This window comes from Micropterus salmoides, unplaced genomic scaffold, assembly GCF_014851395.1.
Source record: "Micropterus salmoides isolate LMB-PRFRI ecotype aquatic unplaced genomic scaffold, ASM1485139v1 Ms_hic_scaffold_2752, whole genome shotgun sequence".
Lineage (NCBI taxonomy): Eukaryota > Metazoa > Chordata > Actinopteri > Centrarchiformes > Centrarchidae > Micropterus > Micropterus salmoides.
The window spans coordinates 621-24,524 of NW_024041987.1; the positions used below are offsets into that span (position 1 = coordinate 621).

The 23,904-nt window shown below is 41.7% G+C and overlaps 1 protein-coding gene across 1 annotated transcript; it reads right to left on the bottom strand.

Annotated features, from left to right (window-relative positions):
• Positions 1-319: 319 nt before the first annotated feature.
• LOC119881860 (clathrin heavy chain 1-like) lies at positions 320-22,792 on the bottom strand (the record flags this gene model as incomplete). Its single annotated transcript, XM_038691960.1, is given in 29 exon segments — positions 320-541; positions 663-833; positions 1,993-2,103; positions 2,224-2,355; positions 3,029-3,346; positions 3,516-3,788; positions 3,875-4,032; positions 4,541-4,733; positions 4,833-5,016; positions 5,125-5,270; positions 5,354-5,476; positions 5,620-5,854; positions 6,577-6,719; positions 6,819-6,944; positions 8,108-8,271; positions 8,901-9,081; positions 9,242-9,406; positions 9,517-9,654; positions 10,869-10,991; positions 12,314-12,466; positions 12,935-13,135; positions 13,308-13,505; positions 16,680-16,853; positions 18,047-18,085; positions 18,087-18,161; positions 18,263-18,424; positions 18,650-18,918; positions 22,137-22,139; positions 22,584-22,792. Coding segments are annotated over 29 exon segments (4,737 nt in total), but the record flags the coding sequence as incomplete, so codon positions are not given.
• Between the last annotated feature and the right edge of the window lie 1,112 nt (positions 22,793-23,904).

The following is a 23,904-nucleotide window of genomic DNA, read 5'->3' on the forward strand; positions in this document are numbered from 1 at the left end:
TAACTGATGCTTCACACAATCGAAAACGGGCCTAAAAACATAATTAAGAATATTAATCAGCATCCTCACTCCTGACTGCACGGTCTAAAAAAGACCTTGTTTAGATGACTTGACTACTACCTCTCACAATGCAATAAGATAACCCGCATGAATCCGCATCAAACTAAATCATGTGTGCTGGTATTCACATTTGTTCTGACATTGCATCGATCCTCTGACAGCATGACCGCAGTTCTGCACAGCTATACGGTCTTCATTTATATCAAAACCTATTTATTCCTCAGTTCACTTATCTCCAACCTGAAAAGAGCTGACCCACCTTGCTGAGGTACTCCCTCATGACCTGAATGAAGTATGGCATAGAAAAGTCCATGATGTTGTGCCTCCAGGCGGTCTCCAGCACCACGTCAGGCCGTAGCAGGTCATAGCAGGTGAACAGGCAGGCGGCGAAACACTCTCTCTTTTCCTCCTGTAGGAACCAGGACAGCAGCTCCTCTGCCAGCTCGGTGTCCTTGGACTCTGACGCATACTGCATGGCATCCTGCAGAGGAGACACAGCACGGACAGGTTTAAGGAAAGGTCTTAGCCAATTGAGGGAGTGTATCAGAAACATTTACAAAGAATGTAAAGGTGATTGTTGTGGGGAAAGGATAGGGGGGCACCTTATAGAGCTTGTCCTTCTTGCAGAGCTCCACACTCTGTTTCCAGCGGTTGTTGCCCTTGAAGAGGTAGGCAGCGATTCTCCTGAACTCAATCAGCTCGTGCCTCTCCAGGCGTTGGGCCAGTGAGATGTTATCAAAGTTGTCGTAGGCATCTATTGATGTCCTCAGTGCCTAACATGAGTGTAACGGGGGAAAAAAAGGGGGAGAGTATTCAAGGTTCAGTGTGTAAGATTTAGTGGCATCTAGCAGGTGAGCAGAAAGTGGCCAGTCAAAAAATAAGGTTTCTTTATTAAGAAATGATATTTGCTTAATTATTCAGTAAAACCATGTGTTACTGTGACTTGGCCACTGACAGACGCCAAGAGTGTGAAACATTGTTACTGTTTCTGCACCACAGTCCATTATAAACCACACATTAGATAAAGTTCATACAAACACTGACAAGGGAAACACATTCATTCTCTCTGTGAACCCTCGCCAAAACTGCCCGCCAGTAATAATATCTGGCCCGCTGCCAGATTATTGTGCTTTGATAGCGGCAAAAAATATAAATAATTGGATAGTGTGCTGACATAGATCTCAGATCAACAGTTCCTCACATAATCACTTCCTCTTTAGTGGTATTGCCCACAAAATAAAAGCGCAAGAAGCTTCTTTACTGTAACGCTGTATTTGGAGTTGAACTGAGCTTTTACTTTGAAAAATTCTGAACTACATTAAAGAGTCTGTAGCCTGCTTGACACACCTCTGAAAGAGCCTAAATGTCCTCTGCCTGGAGACACTGGGGAAATGCGAAGACTCCGTAGGTTAATGGTTGTGGATCAAACATTGAAACAGAAACACTGCAGCAGATCCCGTAATGTGAACCTGAGAAACGCTGCATAATCCATTTTTTTGAAGACAGAATAAAAAAAAAAGTTGTCCCAAGGTGGGATCGAACACTCAACCCTTAGAATGCAAGACCTATGCTTTACTGACTAAGCTAACCACACACCATGATATTCTCACCCACAATCTAACGGTTGAAAATATTGCTCCGATGCAAAACCTATTTGCAGACCCCGGCAGTAGGTTAATACTACGATGCAGCATGGCGACGTCCATGGAAGGAGGGACCCGTGGTTATGTAGATATAAATGGCTTATTCTAAGGTAATAAAACCATATTGGTTTATTATGTAAGGTCTTTCCACACTACTGGAAACATAGTTATGGATCTTATATTGCATTTCTCTCAATAAATCCTCAGAAACATTACACACAACCTTTAAATCAAAGAATAATGACATTTATGAAATACAAAGTACAGCAGCACTGTAAAAGGCTCTCACCTGATAGTCCTCTTCTGTGATGAAGAGGTTGTTAAGTGCTTCATTGACTGATTTGTTGTTGTGGTTCTGTACTGACCGCAGGTAGGGTTTGATCAGAGGGAGCTGTTTCACCTGTTGACACACATGCCAGGTATCAAACCGGTCAGCTGGAAATTCAGTTTATTCTAGCAAACAGAGAAAATTCCTATCACACTCTACACATCCTTATCATAATGAGAGATTAAAGTGTACCTTGCTGAAGAAGTTGACAGCACGGGAGTGGTCCAGTCTGGGGGAAAGCACTATGAGCAAATCATTCAGTAACAGGGGCTTGAACTCCAGATAGAACTGGGTGGCTTTGTAGTACAGCTCCACGTTGGCCACCTACACAGGGTGCAGAGGGAAAGACAATCTTAGAAAAATAATTTATTATTTATTTAACACTGGACAGGCGAATATATAATGCAATATGAGGCACAATGATTATAAATTTGCAATACTGTACTGTTGGATTGCATAATACCATCTTCAATGACATACTTATTTTGTATTCAGAAATCATACAATCACAGTTTCAGGCAATAATAAAGACCTTTTAGGCGATAACCAACCTCACGATTTGATTACGATTCAGAGGGCTGCGATGCGATTAATTAAACGATTATCGATGCATCTTGATCCATAATTTTTTCCTATACAGGATCTCTGGATATTACTAAGCATTAAATTTGTGCATTATATCCAAAAGAAACATCTCCTAATTAGCTTAAAAGGACTAGTTTGCATCCCTAATTTACTTCATTAACCTCAGCTCCATGGTCCCTCATTTCTTTAAAACAACCAGTTGTCAGACTACTCTGAAAACTGAAATATAACTATCAGGATGTCCAGTATGTGTACAGGACAGAGCTGTACACCAGTTTAATCTAAGCTTCTACCTGATATTCTCAACCCTTGACAAGTAGGTAAGTTAGTACTAATGACATACAGCTGACACGCATCTCAGAAACAAAAAGAAAATATAATATTAAAACATGATCTTAGTTTCAAACTGTACCTTGGTGATGATGTCTTTGAACTGTCCCTCCTTCCAGGCATCTGTCGGGTGGTTCATCATGGTGATGATGGCGTTGTCAAATTCCTCATACTTGTCGTACAGGAAGACCAGCTCTGCCCACAGGTGCGCCTGCTCTGCTGCTCTCAGGACCTTTGGGATGTTAACTCTGGACCAGAAGAGCTCCAGATGTTCCCTCATCTTCTGGGGCTTGAACTTGGAGTAAAGGATGGCCAGCTCCGTGAACATCCCCATGTGAGCGCGCTCCAGGCCCAGAGCGGCCTCCAACATGGTGATCAGCTCCTCAAAGTAACCGCGGTCCTGAGAGAGAGAGAGAAGAGGGAGGATGGAATGTGGTGAATGTGCGCTTATGTATGTATGTGGGCTAAGCTGTTGGGAAGTGGCATGTCTAAAAATGAATACTTGAAATAACATACCAGAAGATGAAACCACAAACATACACACAAAAAAGCCTTCATTTTCATCTTACTTGGTAGTAGTTGATCAGCTCCTCCAGCTCGTCAGCGTGCACCACGATGTGGAGACCGCACATCTGGGCCAGTCTGAACTCATTTCCATCCACGCAGGCGAAGCACACCTCTTTCCAGGTGCGGGTGCTGTTGGCCTTACGGGCGCCATCCACAGCAGCCTGGTACTCCCCGAGGTGCACCAGAGTTGAAGCGAGACGACCAAAGTTGGAGACGTTGTTGTATAGCAGCTTAGCTGCATCATACATTTTCTCATCATAGCAGCGGTCACCAACCTACAAAAGATTTAAATAAAAACATAGTATTATACCTTTTGACCTGACAGCTTATTCACAGAGGGCTGTATGAGAGCTAGGCTAACCTGTTGGATGTGAGCATTGTTGGGTCCGTTGATGAACTCCTCCAGTTCAGCCAGGCGATTGGTTTTGGCCAAGGCAAAGATGAGCTCCGTCTCCACGTAGGACTCGCGGGCCTTCTTACGAGCCATCTGAAGGAATTTGACCAAGTCCTCCCAGTTACCTGAAACACATGTATATATAATCTTCAGCCGTTGGTTTCTACTTAATCCTTTTCTTTTTTTTGGTTGTTTGGTAGATGTAGAGCACTGCCTCAACTGTATTTTATGCTGATAGTGTGCACTTTCAAGAGAGAATTGCTGCAACTATCAGCCAATACCCCTGGGGCACAAAACTCAATACACTAACTCCGCAACACAGCTGATGCGCTGCGTATTGACTGCTTTCAATCGAAGCTGCGCTGGCAAACAACTAGCAGCTTTCTCTGAAACCCTGCATTCCTGCCTACTGTTAGTGATTGATCAGCTCACCATGACGATAAGTCAGATGGTATTCATTCCCTCTACACTTTGGTCAGGTTTTGAAAGCCCTCCGATTTGCCTCATTGTCACAACAGCAGGGCCTCAGCCACATAAGACACTATGAAATAAATTCTCAACCAAGTTTGGTGCTTTTTTTTTTTCCTCCCCACTCGCCAGGTTTTCTTACTTGCGGTCAACAAGTCTCCTTACCGCTCTTATCAGCAGCCTGTACAACCTCCATGTATGCAGAGGGATCATCGGCTTTGATGTAGGAGTCAATAGCCTCTTTAACCAAGTCCTTCTGTAGCTGAGCCTTAGCCAGCTGGCTCCACACAGCCGGCTCATTGCAGCGTTCTGCAAACTCATAGGCCCGGTCCAGGTTGCCAATATGCTCGATCAGCACCTAGGTTAAAATTTTTATTTAATTTTTTTTAAATTGGATGATCAACACGCCTTCAGTCATTAACTTATTAGTGTAGCTGTTTAAGAGCTAATGACTGACCTGCACTGCAGAGGTGTTCACGTCAAACTTCTTAAAGATGGCAAAGGCCTCCTCAAAGAGTTCATTGCTGATAGCAATGTTAGCGATATCGGGAGCATCATAGTTGTCCAGCCTGCTGATGTACTCCATCACACGGGTACGGTCAGCTTTGATCGCCGTTAGGATCAGCAGGTTCTGCAGATTTCTGTGGGAAAGAGAAGACATGAAACCCTCAGCGCATTTTTCTGCAATTAAATTTTAAAATGACCCATGGGAACACAGCAAAAACATTCAACATGTTCCAGCTAAACACCTGTGTTCACTGAAGACAGAGTTGTCCAACACAATCTTCTCCAGCAGCTCAATGAGCTCGTTGGGCAAGTCTGCGGTCATGAAGGCCTTGACAGTGACTGACACCTCCTCTGGGTCCTGGGTTTCTGACAGTGCAGTCTGCACCACCTGAGGGGCAAAGGCACAGAAGCTTAGAGAAGCACCAGGCACTTGCATGAAATGAGAAAAGACTCGTCTCGACTACACTTTACCTGGTCAATGAGTGGTCGTCTGAAGGGGTTGCTCTCCAGGAGCACGCTGGCCCACAGGTCAGGGTCTTTGCGGCGGACCAGGTAGCGAGACAAGCTCTTGAACAGAGAGTTCTCATTGCAGACCTGATATGAAAAGAACAGAAATTACAATTCTTCAAGCTATAGTGAAGGCGGTTTAATGTACTACATCAAAAAAGGAAGCTGAACTGAAACAGATATTTAGATACACAGATGGGTGGCAGGCAAGCGCAAAAATACATCCTCACATTGATCAGCTCCTGGTCACACTGTCCCCTCTCATACGCCACACAGGCCAGGTGTGGGTCTCTCTTCTCGCAGTACTTTCCCACCACACGGCTGTCATAGTACGGGTTTTCCCTCAGGAAGCGTTCGGGGTTGTTGTTGCTGTCAATGTAGATCTTGGCCAAGGCATTATGGGTAGCAGGCTCCTCACAGCCTTCGTGGATACGAGACTCCAGCCAGGGCAGCAGCAGCTTCAGTCTGCAAAAGAAGAGGGACATCAGAACTCTCTCTGACTGCTCACACAACATCTCCGAAGGGGATGAAGCACGTTTGAGTTCCTACTTGGAGAATAAAATAGATAAGGTTCTCCATGTGGTGTTCGGTTTTAAGCTTGTTATGTTGAATAAGTCACAGATTCCTCTTGAGAGAGCTGCAATTTACTAACAATTTTATTTTTAAAATATTATCACAACTTGTTACTGCCCAATAACACGACTAGTTTTGCACTACTCACTACAACTGTAACAATACTACCTGTAAAGCTGATCACTGTGTCTTCTCTTACTTTTAAATGTGTATAACTCACAGTGCCTGTGTTCCTGCTAAATGTTTATTTTGGTTGATGAAAAATTAAGTCAGAAATAAATCCTTACTGTTTTTAGTTTGATCTAAAGCACAAAGCAGACAATTTATGAGTAGAATAAATTAACAATTTCACATTTTGATGACAAATATTAGAAAATAGCAATCATACATTTCATTAGAGAAAGTGATAATGTGTGAATAATGAAAGTGATTATTTATCAGCCATCCGGTGTGTTCCAGACAAAGTGTAACTAGTGGCTTGTACAACATTTTCTCTCCTCATAATTAACCTTTTCTAATGGTTTTCAAAACTTCACCATTATCTGGGAAGTCAAAATGACTTAAACTGTTTAGTTGTAATGTTGTGGAAACATGTAGGTGGAATAGCGCAGCACCTGTTCCTCTTTTCCACCTCAGCGACCAGTTCATCAGTAGAAAACTGTCCTCTGACAACCAGGATCAGGCTCTTGATGACATCCTCTGAGCAGTCCACGTCCAAGAGACCACCAACCACAACAGGCAGACGGCTAGGATTCACCTAGAGACGCACATTTTAACAATAAATCTCATTTGCTTATTTCTGTGATACAAGTATAATCGCCATGAGGCATTTAAACACTTCTTCGCTGAGTCTTACCTTCTGAACATAGATCTCAATGTACTTCTGCAGGTTGTTGCGATACAGGTAGAGGACCAGGTCGTGGACAAAGTCAAAACGGTCACAGACGATGATGAGCGGCAGCTGGTCGGTGAGTTTGGCTTCCTGTCGTCACACACAGAGATGGGAAAGAGGTCATGTTCAGTAAGCCAAACACAACCAACACACATTTACGAGCCACAAAACATCAACCAACCCCGATGCAACAGGTTTCATCTAACGTTTATTGTATATATATTTATTTTACTGCTGATATAAAAGTATTGATGATGGCTGGTGTACGGTGTATGAGTAAGACATTTATCAGTCACTGAAAATAAAATTAATAACATTTTCTAGCTACGTCAACTCTCTTGAAGGGATAAAAACTTACACATTTAATACAATAATAAGGAGCGCGGGGGAAAAAAGTTTGTTAGTACAACAAATGGATTTCACTACAAAATGAGCGTTTCACAGAAGATTCACGGAACAAGGCATCTAAAAATAGATGACAGGTCAACACTAACAGCACATTATGCACCTTGTCGACATCATCTAAGAACATGCGGCACTGACAAATCTGACTATTCAAATAAGGAGAACAGGACCACATCTTGTTCACCAAACTTCCAGTGACTAGGTAAAGCACTTTTTTGCAACCCAGAGGATATATGGATTGTGGTGTATAAACATTTATACGTCTCCATACAAATCCGCTTTCCTGTGCCTAAAGTTAAGAGGTAGGGGTGAAAGCAAAAAAAAAGGGAGAAGTCCTGTACTGTGGGGAAGCACCTACCTGATACATGTCCTGCCATTCCACAGACAAAAGAGGAAAAGCACAAAAGATAAGTGACTGCCAGGAAGATTGTTCTGATAATTTTAAACCAGACTGCTGGGGATCTGATAGTGATAGGAATCTAATCTAGAGAAAGGGGTCAAATTGTTAATCTGTGAAGCTTTTCTTTTAATAGCATGTAGCATTTAAAAGAATGACAAAGCACTTCAAGGAGTATGCGATGAAAACAGACTGGAAATTGTGATTTTAAAATCGTAAACACTAGAAAGATAATACACCTTAAAACCAACACGGCGTAAAATTCTGAAAGACTGGTGTTGTTCAGAAAAGAGTTGATAATGAAAAAAGCAACATAATTTCTAAGGACAGAAAGATACAGTGTACAAGAGAGGAGAGTGAGTGACAAAAGTAAAATAAAAGGACCAGGTAAAGGAAGAAAAGAGCTGTTAAATGTCAGTGTTTGATCACTCCATCTGTCCTGAGGCTTTACCTTGAGGAAGTTCTTGACGCGCTCAGGGTCGTAGCAGTTGCTCTCTCTACAGATCCGCTCCACCTCTTTGATCTGGCCTGTCTTGCAGGCGGCCTGGATGTATTTGAAGTGAACTTCAGGGTCCTGACTGAAGTTCACAATAGAGCCCAGGAAGTAGAACAGACCTGAAAGACACAGTCAGCCACTTATATTAAGCTTCAAAAGACATGCACGTCTACAGCTCCACCCATCTAATGATAGCTTTGTGGATCCAGTAATACATCCTGAAAAGATGTATGTACCTGTACCTGATAAATGTAGCTCCTTGACTGCTGTTTTTCTTTTCCCCCCAATTAGTTTAGTTTACTCTTGCTTACAACCTTTATTCTCCAGTAATAGAGGAGCTCAACTAATACACCTCCAGGCCATACTGCACAGTCTATTGACTGTCCTGCCTCTGCTCTGGCCTACTTGTCTAATTGATAGTGAGGGGCCATCCATATAAGTACAGTGGCGAGAGGTAATGGCTGCATAAATAAAACTGAAGGACAAGTCAAATACCATTAATGTCTAGCTGGATCCAGGGACATGTAGGTGAATTATAAACCATACAATAAACTTTTAAGGACTGTACTGGCTTCTTCTCAAGAATTTGTGTCTCTGACTGCACTCAGTCTTATGAGCAAGCATGTCATCAATGTCTATGAATGTCAAAAAGCCCAACATTTATATTGTCTGGATTAGAAATTACAGTGTTTCACTAAAAAAGATTCACATATCAAATGAAGCAGTATGCCAGTATAAAGGATCTCACCTTCAAAGCTCTTGAAAGACTCAAAGAGCTCGGTGAGAGCCTGTGTGGTGAGCTGTTCGTGGTACTTGGAAGCCACCTGCACACTGATCTGCAGGTTCTGGCGAATGTTGGCTGACAGCATGGCCCTGAGGCACTCCAGAGAGTCCTCCACGGACAGAGAGCCAAAGAAGTTCACCAGCCACTGGAGGTGCAGGAGGGAATGTTACTTTAAGTTATACGTTGTACAATATCTTCCATGGAGTTAGTAAAAAAATCCACAGTAAGCTATTGTTTCTTTTACTAGAAAGAACAGTAGCCTGTAGTTTTAGTTCAGTTTCCCTCAGTCAATAACTGAAGCCTACCTCTGGGTTGAGCAGGTGTGTATGCACCACAGCGCGCTTGATGTCGTACAGGTCAGTGTAGTGCTCCAGCGCTCTTTGCAGGAGTCCAGCCTTCTCACACAGCTGGGCAATGTGGGCACGATCGTAGTTGGTGAACATTTGGTTTCCCAAAATAGCATCAGCAACCTGCAACCCATGACATTAAGCAATAATAAAAAAACAAAACGTTAGCAAAAACTGCATCCCAGCTCTATTAACAGGATTTCATTTAGTAAAGTACGACTAAATGTGTTCACCTGTGGAGCATGCATGAGGTTCATCTCCAGCAGGCGAGTCTGCAGCGGTCCTTCTGAGGGCCTGTTGTTCTTCAGAGCGTCCAGAAGGAATGAGGTGCATTGCTGGATCAGGTTATACTCCATGAATACATCGACGATCTGGACAGACACAGAGACACACGGGTGAGAACTAAAACTCAAAGAGAGGAAAAGAGACCATGCTTGTGTAGCTACTAAAAGTCTGACAAGAATATTACTTACTAAAACAAGTCTTTGAACAAATGAAGTACTACTGCACTGTAGCAGGGTTCTTGCACCATTTTAAAAGTCAAATTTAATGCTTTTTAAGACCTCAACAAATATAAAATTAAGACCTCAAATTTTGAAACAATTTCTTTGATAGAAAAGAGACGCGCATTTGATCTCTTAATGAACGACACAATGCCATATTTAGCAGTTTCATTTTCACCACATGTGAATGACTTTGCATATTCTGAATTGGGGAACACAGATGCTGTTTACACCTGGCATTAAAACCGCCTTAAACGCACCATCGGCAAATTTAATACCTACAGTAAATTTACGGCAATTTAAGACCTTAATTTCCCTGATTTCAATTTAAGACCTTCTAAGACTTTTTAAGGAGCCGCGGGAAACCTGTGAAGCTATAAGTACACTCAAACCTCCCCTCAGGATAAGTACAACACACCTGCCACACTCTCCTAACCTTCTGCACCACTGACAGGATTAAAAACTTGACAGATGCAAGAAGACCACATACTTCTTGAAAGCTGGCCACTTGCAATGAAAAGTGAAAGTTGGCTGAAAAAAAAAACACATTTCAACTCCCAAAGATTGAAGAAAGCCCCTGCTGCAATGTGTTTTATTCTTAAAACTCCTGGGCCCTACCAGTACAGTGCTTCAGGCAACAAAGGAGGCTCTGTCAGCAGCTGACATATGCAGTGCACCGTGTCTGCAGTGGCAGGAAGCAAAGGAAGAGGTGCATTTCCTTTATACTACAGGATAGCTGAGGTTCACAGATGTTAGCATGTCATGTGACTCAGTCAAATGGTTTCCAGTCCAATATCAAGGAAAGCTTGGGGTTGACTTGTTGACAGCTCAGGATGTAAGGTCACAATGTCTGTCTCAGACTCAGCAGTACAACCCCAACCATCCTGTGCAGTTGGTTTTTAATCTCCTAAATTACTCATCTCAGTAAGTAAGACATAAATCTCTTAAACACTGACCTAGTCCACTCATTTATATGATATAACAGACTGCCAAACATTTTCTTAAATACTTTATAAAGTAGTTCATAAGTAATGTATGTATTCCTGATGGATCACTGGAAATGTCTGCTCCTTTCCTCTGACCTGTGTGATGTCAGCCAGTGGTTCTTCATCCTGGACCAGCATCTGGGCAAACTGCAGGCCTTGTTCTGGGTTGATTCGCATCACATTCCTGAGCAGAAAGATCCAGTCTGGAGTGTAGCCCACCTAGAAATAAAAAAAATTGTATACAATCAAATTTTAGGGCCATTGTTTATCTCCATTAATTTAGTTGACAAAGTCCAACAAGAAGAGCTCTTAAGTAGGGCTGCAACTAATGACTATTTAGTAGTCAGTTAGTTATTTCGTAGTCGACTAACTAACTAACTAATTAAATGTCTTTCAAGTGAATTACTGTCCTCCAACACACAGCCTAACTAGCTAATGTTACCATTAAGTGAACGAGGTTTACTATTTAGAATGAACACCAGTATCAGTGCCAGGGGGAAACCAGGGAAGAAGGCAAGACAGCGCAGGATACTCCTATAATTCACTGATTTTTACAAGATTTTTGCTTTGGAACTATATAAAATAAAAGCAAATTAAAAGCATGTACTATAACCACAACTGTACACTAAAGATGTAATGTCTATTTAGAATAATAAAGCAACAGTTCCCTTTCAAACTACTCCTGTAGTTTATTTTTCAAAAGTGCTTATAGGTTTTAGGCAATAACTCAGTGGAGAATGTTCTGTAGGCTACATCACAAGTCAGATGTTCCTTGATGTACTTTAAACCATTACTCATAACTTTTTTTTAAGCTGGGTCTCCAACATTGCCAGCGTTGTGACGGACAGACTTGTGCTGTGGTGTTCATGAGGGGGAGAGAGAGAGACACAAGCGAGAGGATGTGCTCCGCGAATACGCTACGGCGCTGATCTGCAATCATAACATTTTAGGCCTAGTAAAATAAAAAAATAAAAAAATTTGCCATCAACTTTGGTAAAACTGCCAATATTCAAATTCTACACAGTTGATTTCTCACCTCAAAACCACTCAAAAGTGTATTTAGTGATTAAACTTGTAAAAACAAAAGCTGTTCGCCTCTTTCTCCTTTGCCTTCCGCTTCTTGCACGAAAGCTTCTTCTTCGTGAGTAGTTTTACAGTCAAGACAGTATAAGCGATACTGCCCCCAGCACTTCCTGTAGTGCATTGCAGTTAGAAATAAACAACCAGAAATGTTCCTAATATGAAGATTGCTATCTCTCCCTCAAACAGCAGCTATGTACCGATGCGTCGACAGTGAAATTTCACGTCCACAATTTTTTATAGTCGACGTATCGCAGCCCTACTCTTAAGTTCATAAAACTTCATATAAGCATTAAACATTTGACATTTTTTGCTATATACTTTATTGACACTCTTGAATTAGGGAAGGTTTTCTGTTTGGAAATCTATTTCATATGGTGTGCCTTCTCCTTTACTGGCCATTCATTTCATCATTTGGGAATTATAATATAGAGCTCAAATACCATCTCAGACTGACATACCTTCTTGGCGTACAGGACGATCTTGGGGAACTGACCGGTCTCTGCAAAGCACTGGATGACTTTGTTGGGGACGTTGGCCCTCAGGTAGACACTGAGAGCCAAGGTGGGATCCACTGCCTTCACCAGGTCACCCAATTCCTCGGAACACTCCAACTGAAACGCAGGATAAGTAAGGTCAGCACTGGAAGCAATTCAGGATAATTTTAACACAAGTATACAGTGTTATTCTTTTATTTCTTTTCTATCTCTTTAGATTTTTTCTTTTCTTCATTTAATGTATGCGTGTATATATATATTTTTTTATCTATGTTAATTTTTTAACTGCATCTGTATACATTTCAAAAAAGCTATATACACAATGAAAGGACATCTATATTGTGCCAAATGACACAATGAGAGCATACTGACAAAGAATATTTATAGCAAATATGGTAAATATGTGGATGACAAAAAACATTAAAGCAGCTTTGAACCACCCAAATGTTTCTAAGGGACACTTTCCAAATTCTTTACATAACGGATGATCTCATGTGATCTATGATAAAAGGCAAGTCATGTAAACAGGCAGCTCAGGAAGAACCTCTTCCTGTGACTGGAGGCTGAGATGGAGATCTGTAATACCTTGTCTTCCTTCAGCCACTTCTCCAGAAGCTGCTTTCGCCCCTGCTGGAGGACAGGCCTGCAAAGCTCCAGGGACTCGAACTTGTTGAGCTGGCCTTGGTCCAACAGGATACCAAAGTACTGTAGCAAGGGGGAGGTCTGGCCTGGCTGAGTTGGCACGCTCTGGAAGCGACGGATGGTGTCTGGGGTTCGCAGGATACCCTGAGAGGGGAAAGGTCAGTGGAAGGTGAGAGGACTGATACAAGGCAAAACAAGTAGGTAGAATACAATGCAATCAAATACAACGGCCCTGCAATAAGTACAACCATATGGATCTGATACTACATTTTTGTTCCGATATGTTTATTGACCCTTATGCTAACAGGATAGGTACCTTTGGTGCATTGGCAGCAACCTTGGCAGCCTCAGAGTAGTTGCCAGCAGCAAACAGGTTGTTGAATTTACGTGCAAAGAGCTCTTCAGCGCCAGCGAGGTTGTTGCGGACAGCCAAGCGGAGAGCCAGATCTGGATTCTGCAGCACGTTAGTGATGTAGGGGATGATGTTTTCCTCTTCCACGCAGACTGACAGCACCTGTGTTACAGGGAATAGAGAATGTTTCAGTAAAGTACACTAGAGCCCAGACTCAAGGTAAGTAGGGGTGGGAATCTCTGAGCACCTCATGATTCGATTACGATTCACGATTGTAATGCCCGATTCAGAGTGCTACAATGTGATTAAAAAACAATTATCGATGCATCTTGATGCATAATTTCTTTCTATACCGGATCTCTGGATAATTACTAAGCACATAAGAATCCAAAAGAAACATCTCCTAATTAGCTTAGTTTGCATCCCTAACTTACTTCATTCCTCATCTCCATGGTCTCTCATTTCTTTAACAACCAGAGAAAACTGAAATATAATAATCAGGATGTACAGTATGTGTACAGGACAGAGCTGTACACCAGTTTAGTCTAAGCTTCTACCAGATGTTCGCAACTCTTGACAAGTAGGTAAATAGTAAGTATGCTCTCTAGCGCTAACAGCCTTCACTTTTCCAGCAGTTGGGGAAACTACAGACTTATTAACGAACACACTGTGACCTACACTGCACGTTAATTACCAGACAAAGACTTAATTTTTTTTTTTTCTGCCAACTTTTATGTCATGTTTTGCTGCTCACTCTCTCTAATTCGCTCGTCCCCACACACAGGATCCACAGATAGCTGCCAAGCGTTGAGTGTCACCATGCTTGCACAATGTATGAGTTAAAATCATTATTTGTGCATTGATATTAATTACTGGGTGACAATTAAGTCGGTGGTTATTCATTTCGCAGCAGTGGTGTGCTGAATACATCGGGGGGGGAACACTGGTCGCCAGAGACGGTCCGGGCACTGCACTTCCGAGAGTTCCGCCTTTTGCGTTCAGTCAACGTTACGTTATCAATTGACATTTAAATAATGGCTTTTTTGACACTGTTAATCAAGTCAGAGTCTTCTACGTCCGCATCGTGATGCATCTAAGAATCAGTTTTTTCTCCCACCCCTAAAAAGGTAACACTGTAATCATGCGGCCATATTTCATAACATTTTTAACATTTCCCTTCATGTGCTTCTTCATATAGGAAGCCTCAAATCAAATTAAGTCAAATGAACCCCACCGTTCCAAGTTTTAGCAAGCTTATGAATTCAAGCTAGACCAATCAATCGACAAAGCGGATATAAAGTGGAATCTCCAGTGGATTTGATGGACTGCCTTATTTGAGATACATCTAGACGACACTGGCAGAAACAAACGCATTCCACGCCCTGTGCCAGAAATTAGCAGAGTGAGTAAGCTCAGCTGAATGTAACTGTAGGCAATAGCATTAAACTCCATTAAACTCTGTCTGGCCTTGGGTTGTGGCTGCTAAATGCAAATGTATTATTAGTGGGTCAGTGTAACGCATGGTCTGTGAGCAGTCTGGCAACAGAGAGAGAAAGGAGAATGAGTCGAATGAAAGGAGCAGGATAGAGGAAAAGGCAGGGGGCTGAAGGAGAAAGACAGCCAGTGTTTGCCCGCTCTACAAACAAGCCTAGCAGGTCAGTGTCCCAGCTTTTAACACGGGTGACTAGATCTTATTCTCCCTGCCACTAAAGCAGAGTCACTTACTCACTATACTGTGGGTGGACTAATTAGAGGTATTTGAAATAAAAACACAGAAAGAAAAGAAGGAGCAGAAGTGGAGATTATCATAAGTATGTAGGTGTAGTAAGGGAGGAGGATACATCACCCAAAAGAGACAAAGGCTAATATTAAAGTCAGGAACAATTACAAACAGAAACATGTGAGAGAAACATTCCACATAAAAGAAATCCTCTTTACAAAGGAGCCAGTTCTTAAGTGACAAGATACACTGCTGTCGACATATTTAGCGATACCCTAAATGTAAAAAGACCATTTAAATACAATCAGTCTCATGAGACAAACTTGCCAGAGCAACTGTTCTCAACAAGAGAGCACCAAGTTAGATGACACACGAGCTGTCGTATCAAGTGATAAAATGGCCCAGACACACACACACACGTAAAACTGTAGGGCAGATATCACAGGTCTCTGCCATGCTGATGACGTGGAAGATAAGGTGGAGGTTGTGATTGGATGAGAGGACCAGCACTAAGAGGATTGAGGGCACCAGGCTGTGACTCCCACTTCACATCATGTGCTGTGTGGAGGGCCCTTTTTCCCCTATTGCTCTGTCTCACTCCTTGCCCTCCTCTGTCCCTTGCTGGACTGTGTGCAGAAGTTCTGCACTGCAGTCATCACTGCATGCAACACATAAGCAGGCACTGCTTGTCCATAGCTCCCAATAACAAACCAACTACAGCGACCAATATAGGCAGGTTGGAAGCAATAATAGTGACGGGAAAAAAGTAGATATCAGACACTAATTCATAAAAATAATTCAAATCAGAAGATTTAGCACAAATATTCACCTACACCTTGACTCAAATTTCAAACTACCATTAAATCATCCTGCACTGCACATTCTTCACTGTTGTACTTGTCCAGTCCAACAAGAAACAAAAGAAATTAAAAAATGTAATTTAGTTAAAATTTACTGGGAAACTCATTGTAGTAATAATAATCAGATTACCAATATTGTTGGTCACCAACCTACTAAGGGGCCAAGACAGTGGGCTATGATCTCTCAGATCACTGTCTCTGTGCATGTGATGTGTGTACAAACACACATACGCACTTCACTGCCCCGTCATACAGAGAGATCTGTCATTGCCTCCTATCAGCTTTCCTCTCTTTGCTCAATTATTCATGTGGTGTGTGGCCTGGCTGGAACATTATTCATCAGCTGGCTGGATCTAGTTCTCTTCTCTGGTTCAGCTTTGCAAAAGCAGTAAGACATAACCGTCTCTCCTCTCTCTGTGTGAAACGCTACACCTTGGATTATTTATAAGGACTCCTGGCAAATTCTGAGCTTGCCTGATGTCAACAGACAAACAAGTCAACAGACAAACAAGGAGTTGTAGTTTTTACCCAATGCAACAATTGATAGAAATATTTCCATTCATGAACCAGTGTCAGACTTGCTGGACATGTGACTGCTGATTACAAGGAATACATAATAAAGAAATGGTTCTGTTCTGGATGTGTGATAGAAGTTAGAGGTTTGGTTACTTTGACATTAACAAGACTAAGCAGCCACGCTAACCATATATTTAAATTCCTTGAGCACTTTGGACAACCACTGGTTGACATTCTTACCTGTCCTTTCCTGTTGACCCCGATGATGCCTGAGGTGGCCTCATGTGGAGCGGTGACAAAGATGGTCTCTCCGCTGATGCGGTTCATGTAGATGCAGGTGCCTGTCTCCAAGTCGTATAAGTGAATGTAGCCATATTTGGTAATAAGGAAAACCACATCTTGCTTGGAGCTTATCTGTGGGGGAAAAAAACAAACAAAAACGATAGATAGATAGATATAGAGAGAGATAGATATAGAGAGAGAGAGAGAATTTTGCTTTATAAGCCAAATGATTTCACTTTGTATGAACAAGGGCAGTTACTATTTGACGTTCACACTTCATTTGAATGTGTAATGACCCGTCCAAATTCCAAATTTACAGTCTGTAAATGCAACAGACCATTTAAAATAATTTGCTCGTGTCCAGCAGAGGGCGTTCTTAAAATTCACTATCAGCTATGACCTCTGGGTAAACTTAGCTAATAAATGAAAATGAGGACACAAAGTATCTGAAAAGCAGTGTGTGGAAGTATTTTAAGTTCTACAGAAGCGGGAAGCTTCCGGTCCGAGACGTGATTCCAACGCTTCAGTCCCTTAATCCTGCATTCTATTGAACGGCCAGCAGGGAGCGACTCTTCTGGTTGCAAAAAGACGACCAGTTCCATTAGAAATAATGGTAAAATGACCCTACTTCTCAGCTTTACCTCTTTACCTCAGTAAACACTTTACTAATGAGTTTATGGTCTCAATCACTAGTTTCATGTCTTCTTCAATACAGCATGATTTTCATTTAGTAAATTACGGTCCCATTTAGGGGAAAATAGACCATAAAGCAGAATATGCTTCAGGGCGGGATTATCTGTGATTGAAAAGTTCTTACCATGGTGAGCTGTCAGTCAGGCTAGAGTGACTCGTACCTACGGCACTGTGTAAATTTAACAAGCGCCGTTGAAAAAGCGTATTAGGAGTTGGCTGTTGACTTTCTCTGGTGAGTACATTTAGTTTTAAGACTGTTGTTTGCTAAACAAAATTGTCAGCCCTGTTGAAATGACAGTTAATGTGAATTACAGATGTACCTAGCTAAGCAAGCTAGCTAGTTCCACACACGGCCGTTTGCTCCACCATCTCGTCCAAATATTGTCATGTCCAGTGCCGCTGGTTGCAAAAACTCAACATCGTGCCACCCTATCGGCCAAACTCGAGGCTTCAAAACGGCAGTCCACAAACCAACAGATGACGTCACGATGACTACTTCCACTTCTTTATATACAGTCTATGGTTGTACACCGTATGGGGCAAAAATACAGACAATATATATTTGATATAAAATACAGCTGCCTTTTTGAAAAAGTGACCCAGGTGGTCAATTATGGAAGTGTGCTCCACACCTGCATGGCCACAGGGAAGTCGTTCTGGGCTTCGGGGGGGGAAGAACACATCCACTGCTTTCTTTGGAAATGGCTGGTTGCCAGTTGGTGGGGTCCCCACTTCAATGATGTGCAACTGCGTCAATAAAGAAAAACGTGTGAGAAACAGACTCAGAAGTTTTGCTACAAGAATGCCAATGACATTTAATCCCCCATTATATTATTAGCATCACTCACCTTCCCTCCAGCCTGGCCTCTGACAGCGAAGCAGAACAAAGTCGACTCCTCTGTATTCCCCTCCATCTTGAACTGGGCGAAGCTGGCAGCATGGCCTTCGATGGGCTGTGAAACCTTTCTGTCAACAGAGTAGAGCTGCATGGCTCCCACCACCCGATTTTGCTGAAAAAGGCAAAACAATACACATAAATACATTTACAAAACAAACTGAGTGGCTAACTCATACTAAAAGGCAAAGTTACTGTGCCTCTATTGTCACCTATGAATGCAAACAGTCTTTCTACTGTTTATTCTCTGTGATGAAGACATGTTTCAGACGTTTCTGTTCTACACCACTGAACTTAACGTGTTTGGTGTTAAACTAAGATGACATGAGCAGAAAATCACCTGGGCTGAGATGCCGATGAGCAGGAGCCATTTCTGCTTGGCGTCAGTGCGGTAGTTGATGATCTGGCAGCCTGCCAGGCTGGAGTGGCGGTCGAAGACTTTCACAGGCTGTGAGTCACCCTCCATGCTCCAGTGGTAAACGGCATTATCAGTCACAAGTGCAACTGTGTTAAGGGAGATCCACTTCCAGAAGGTAACATCGTCCGTCATGGTGTGCGCTTTCATCTTGCTCTTCATCTCAATGTTGAAGATCTGAAGGGTTTTGGCAGCTAGAGGGGTGGAAAAGGGGGCGCGAGCCAGGCCCCAGAAGAAAGTTATATTATTTGACAACAGTGTGTCCACACACACACACACACACACACACACACTCATTGGAAAAGAAACACCAAATTTCAATAGAAAAGAGAGATTCAAATTTGAAATATTGGTAGTCATGGGACAGAGGTCATCAAGCAACGACACCATGACTGATAGAAAGGGGATGCCATACATGCTGTAGTCGGAAATTGTGTCATATCTGAAGTGTAGTGAGACAACTAGGCATGGAAAGAAAGGAAAAAGTGAATAAAATTTTGCCCTCCTGAGAGGCTACACAAGATGTCATTGTGTCAATTATGTGCAGTTCAAGCACATAAAGAGGAAGAGTTAAGGCAACTCTTAGTTATTTTCAATGTGCTTAACGAAACAATCCAGTGAGCAAAAAAAAAAAAAAAAAAAAAAGACAAAAAAGGTTATAAGTGCTCCTTGCGGTCTGTGAGATGACTGAATATATGTTTACCTCTTTCTTAGCAAAATAGTATAATCTAAATTAAGAATACAGAGTAATTAAGACAATGCTTCAACTCTTAAAAGATTGTTTAATAAATGTATTGAGTATATGTCATGTATTGTTATGTCCGACTACGTGGCCCACCCCATCAAATGAACAGCCTTCATCCAGAGAAACAAAGAAGACAGAGGGTGGAAGCAAGAAACAAAACAACTCACAAAAAAGGCAAACACATCTGCATCTGAGTCAAATACGTATATAACGGTGATACGACAGTTAAACACATACGTGGATGCACAATTAAAAGGGAAGAGGGCATGTTTTAAGCAATTAAGAGACTTTTAGACAAGAGTTGCAGGAAAGGATTCCAATAATGATTATAGTTGTTTGTCTAAAATTGAAGTTAAATGTCCTGCGATGTCCTGATAACAGATCAGAAAAGGTTTACTCACCTGCATTTCTTGTTTTTTTAGTTAGGGTTAATTTAGAGAGCTAAAGCTTTATTAAGAAGCAGTGTGACTTCCTTGTTTGCTCATTATTCAGTACTCATCAACAATGTGAGAAAAAGCAAAGACCAATGCGTTAGCACAACCGTCAAGATCATTTTGCCATCACTAAGCCAAGGGATCAGGGTACAAAAAGCGGCGTCTCGATTGGACCACTTGCAGCAGCAGCCAAATTTCAGAGCGAGCAAGGGAATTTTTAAGTAAATCATGATCAGCTGTTGGAGGTGTGAGCGCATTGTGTCCGTCCTTCAGACATGGTTACATGAAAAGGTTAAGGCTTGATACTGTGTCACATGACAAGGTCGGCTGAGAAGCATCATTATGGTAGACTGAGCAGGGAAGACAGTGGGGGTGGAAAAAGAGGGAGGAAGGGTCTACACTGACCATACACTGAAAAAACTAGTGAGGAAAAGCCAGAGACTACAGCTTGGGCCAACATGGATCTGGAGCTCTGCACACACTGCTGAGCTACTGTAACTGTTCCATTTCACAGTCACTACATATCCTCCATAATCACACAACTCATGTGTGCTGTGGCTGATGAGGAATGTGAGCTGCTGAAATGTTTGCATTTGTAGGACTCGTTATTTTTACTCATGATTTTTGTCCCATTTTTTCTTGTTTGTTTTTTGCGGGAAGAATTATCTGAGCTGTCCTAATCACAGGACGACCCCGTTTACTGCTTATTGCGGTGGTCTTTTTCTTTGCAGCTTTTCGACAATCCTTATGTGTTTGCTGTGTAACATGTATCCAGGGAGCATTATAAGAGATATAATTATTTTGAGAATGGTCACTCCTGCTCTTGTCTGTATGTCACATGTTTATCAGCAATGAGCTACAACTCAAGAAAAGCTCCGCACACAATTTATAACTGTACGTTGTCCTTTAGGGAAAACAGTCAGCAAAGAAAGGATGTTAAAGTGAGGAGGGCCAGTTTTACACAAACTGTCAAACCTACAAAGTTCTTCTACCATCGACACCACTGCATTAACCAAACAAAAAGGACATTCAACCTGTTATTACCTCCTCACTCCGCAATGTATAACATTAACACTAACTGATGTTCACTAGGTGACTAGTTAGTATTTTACACTATTTGACAAGAAACAATGAGCAGGGGTTAATAATTTGGTCATGTCAACGCCCTAAGGATCATTTAAACTGATCAAAATCATTTTACAAGAAAACCTGTATGACCAGGGGGCCTTAGACAGCCACTCATTTCATAGCATAATACTGTGACCACAGAGAGATAGTTCAGCAAAACATCCTAAGACAAGCTGTTTGGCTCATAAAGTGTAATTTTAATAGCTGGACAGAGCCACGGCCAAGAGCTGAACACAGATGGACACACAAGGCGGTTAGGCTTATGGATCTGCTGAAGAGAAAGTGCTCCTTAACTCTACTTCTCACACCCTGACGAACAAGCCTCACAGGTTATTTTTTAAAGTCTCTTCTTGACCCATTTCATTCCTCATCTGGATCTACTTATGATAGAACAATGTCCCACCAGGAACATGTGAAATCAAACCAGTCCTGCGGTCAGATGCCACGAGACTTCCCACACAGTTGCAAGTCAGCGCTTTAAGTCTAGGCTGTCTGGTAATACTAATCTTCAGCCCTTGGTATAGAGAACCACAAGTTTGCCAAAAGTTGCTAAATTAAATAACAAATATTAAACACAGCGGGAAACAAGTGAAACAACAGGTTTGGGTAATTACCACATCACACAGATGGAAGAAGACATGGATTTCAAATGGAAATTGAGAAGAAATGTGAATTAAAATGACCATTATCACATGTAAAACAGGTTCTTAATCACTTGTACATGTAATAAAAATGATGGAATGCCAGCAAGCTATAAGGCTGTGAAAGCTAAATCCTGTTTACAAAGAAATATTTCCAATGGCCTAGATATGGATCACAGGTCCACAGAATCATCCAGAAATGGGTTAAGAAATATGAAAAATATTAAAGGCTAGGCCATTAACTTATAGGTTTAAAGAGAAATGTACCAAAACCAGGGTTTAAATGATCCATTGGTACACAATGGTAGATATAGTCATGTCAGCTGTAAACCAATATAGTCTGTACTCTTCATTTATTTACTGAAGAGGGCAATACTGAATGGGATAAGTTTGGATAATTTCATAAAAACGGTCTTGAAAACAGGATTTTACTTCCACAATGAAGTAGTTAAATTTCAACTCACCGTCTGCAAACACATAAGAAAGCAGTAAAGAAAAAAAAAAAGAACATAGAAAAGACAAAAACAAAAACAACAAAAAAGTCAAAGCAATCATGGATGTTGGACAAAAAAATAAAAATATGCCATTTTGAATATTTACAGGACAAATGTTTGGAAAAAACAATACATGTTGGCCAATAAAACCTACTTCATAGGCAGAAAACTAAGGTAGCTGGATGTATATGGGCATAAACAGATGAAAATAATTTTGAAATACTCTTAATTATTAAATGGATAATGTCACTATATTGACCAAACATGTCAGAACTGAATGCTGCAGGTCCCTTACAGGGGGGTTAGTTAAAATACAACACTGAAGTAATATAAAGTAGTTCTCGCTCTCTTTTCTGTGCTAATTCCTACACTGATTTAGAGAAATGTGGCCTCTGCAATGCCAATACACTGCCTTACCTTTAAGTGCAATGACCTTGCTGGCTGGATTCATGATGGCGCTGTCGGCTGAGATGGGCCTGCGGATAGGTGTGTTGGGGTCCGCCATATCAATGATCACCACCTGAGTCTGCTCGCCCACCTTCTCCCGGATACAGATGAACTTATCGGACTCCATGGTTAGGGGTGCTGAAGCCTATGTTGGCGGGATTGATCCCTAAGTTTTGGAGCTAAAAGAAAAAAAGGGGGGCATGTTAGGCTGAACAGAAGTGGCCTGCAAAAGATAACAGTTAAATATCATTTGCAAAGAAAATTAATGACAACATTGACATCACATTCTTCCTGCCACAATCTCATCTCCAGGCTGCTGAGAAGAGATAGTAAGTTTATTTTAATTTCACTGCAAACAGGTATAGTATTTCCCAAGAGATGCCCAGGTAGCCATTAGAGGCTGACTTTTTTTCAGGATTCCAGTGGAATTCCCACATGATGGGAGTCAATTTCACTATTTATCAAAGGATTGGGACAGGACAAAAAGTAAACTGAAGTGGGTAGTACGGGATTCAGATGTCCGTTTTTATATATAAATATGCATTTCTAATATGAATAAACACTATTTTCAGATTTATTTTACTCTGGTATGGGATGGGATGGGAGTCATTCTTCCAGGATTGGGACAAGACATAATTATTTTTGTGCGAGCGAGGGGGGGCAGTGAAAATCCTCTCATGTCACGCTCTAGCAACCATATGGAAAAATAAAAAGGGGGAGAAAATGAAACTTACAGCAGGATGTGACTTTCAAGTGTTGTCGCAAGTGTCAGGGAGCTCGAGAGCCCCAGTTACGTAGTTAACACTGTGTACCGTAATAATGTTTTTTTTTAACAGTTAAGTGAATTAAAACACCTGGTGCTGACCAAACAGCAACAGTGTCCAACAAGAAGGCTTTGATTCTGCTCAGCTGCTTTGCACTACCACAGCCAGCCAATGAGGTCATCAAGCCTGACATTGAGTAGCAACTCTTTGGACACATGGAGCTAGAGTGGTACAGAGCTGGGCTGGGTGGAGGGCTAATCCAAAGCCAAGATCTCAAGGCATGGGCCAAAGAGGAAACCACAACCATATTACACAACACTGTAGTCTCACTGCAGTCTCATTGCAGTTTAGCAAGGTCCGACTTCTTGCAACTTCTTGAATTTGGTTAAGATACAGTTTGTCAAGGCCAACATGTCAACACCTGGCCTGACAATCACCGGTGATAAAAGATCATGATGTTAAGCTAACTCATATGAAGCGCTAATTCAAATCCTAAAACTGCCTGAGGCTATGTCTGAAATGCTTTG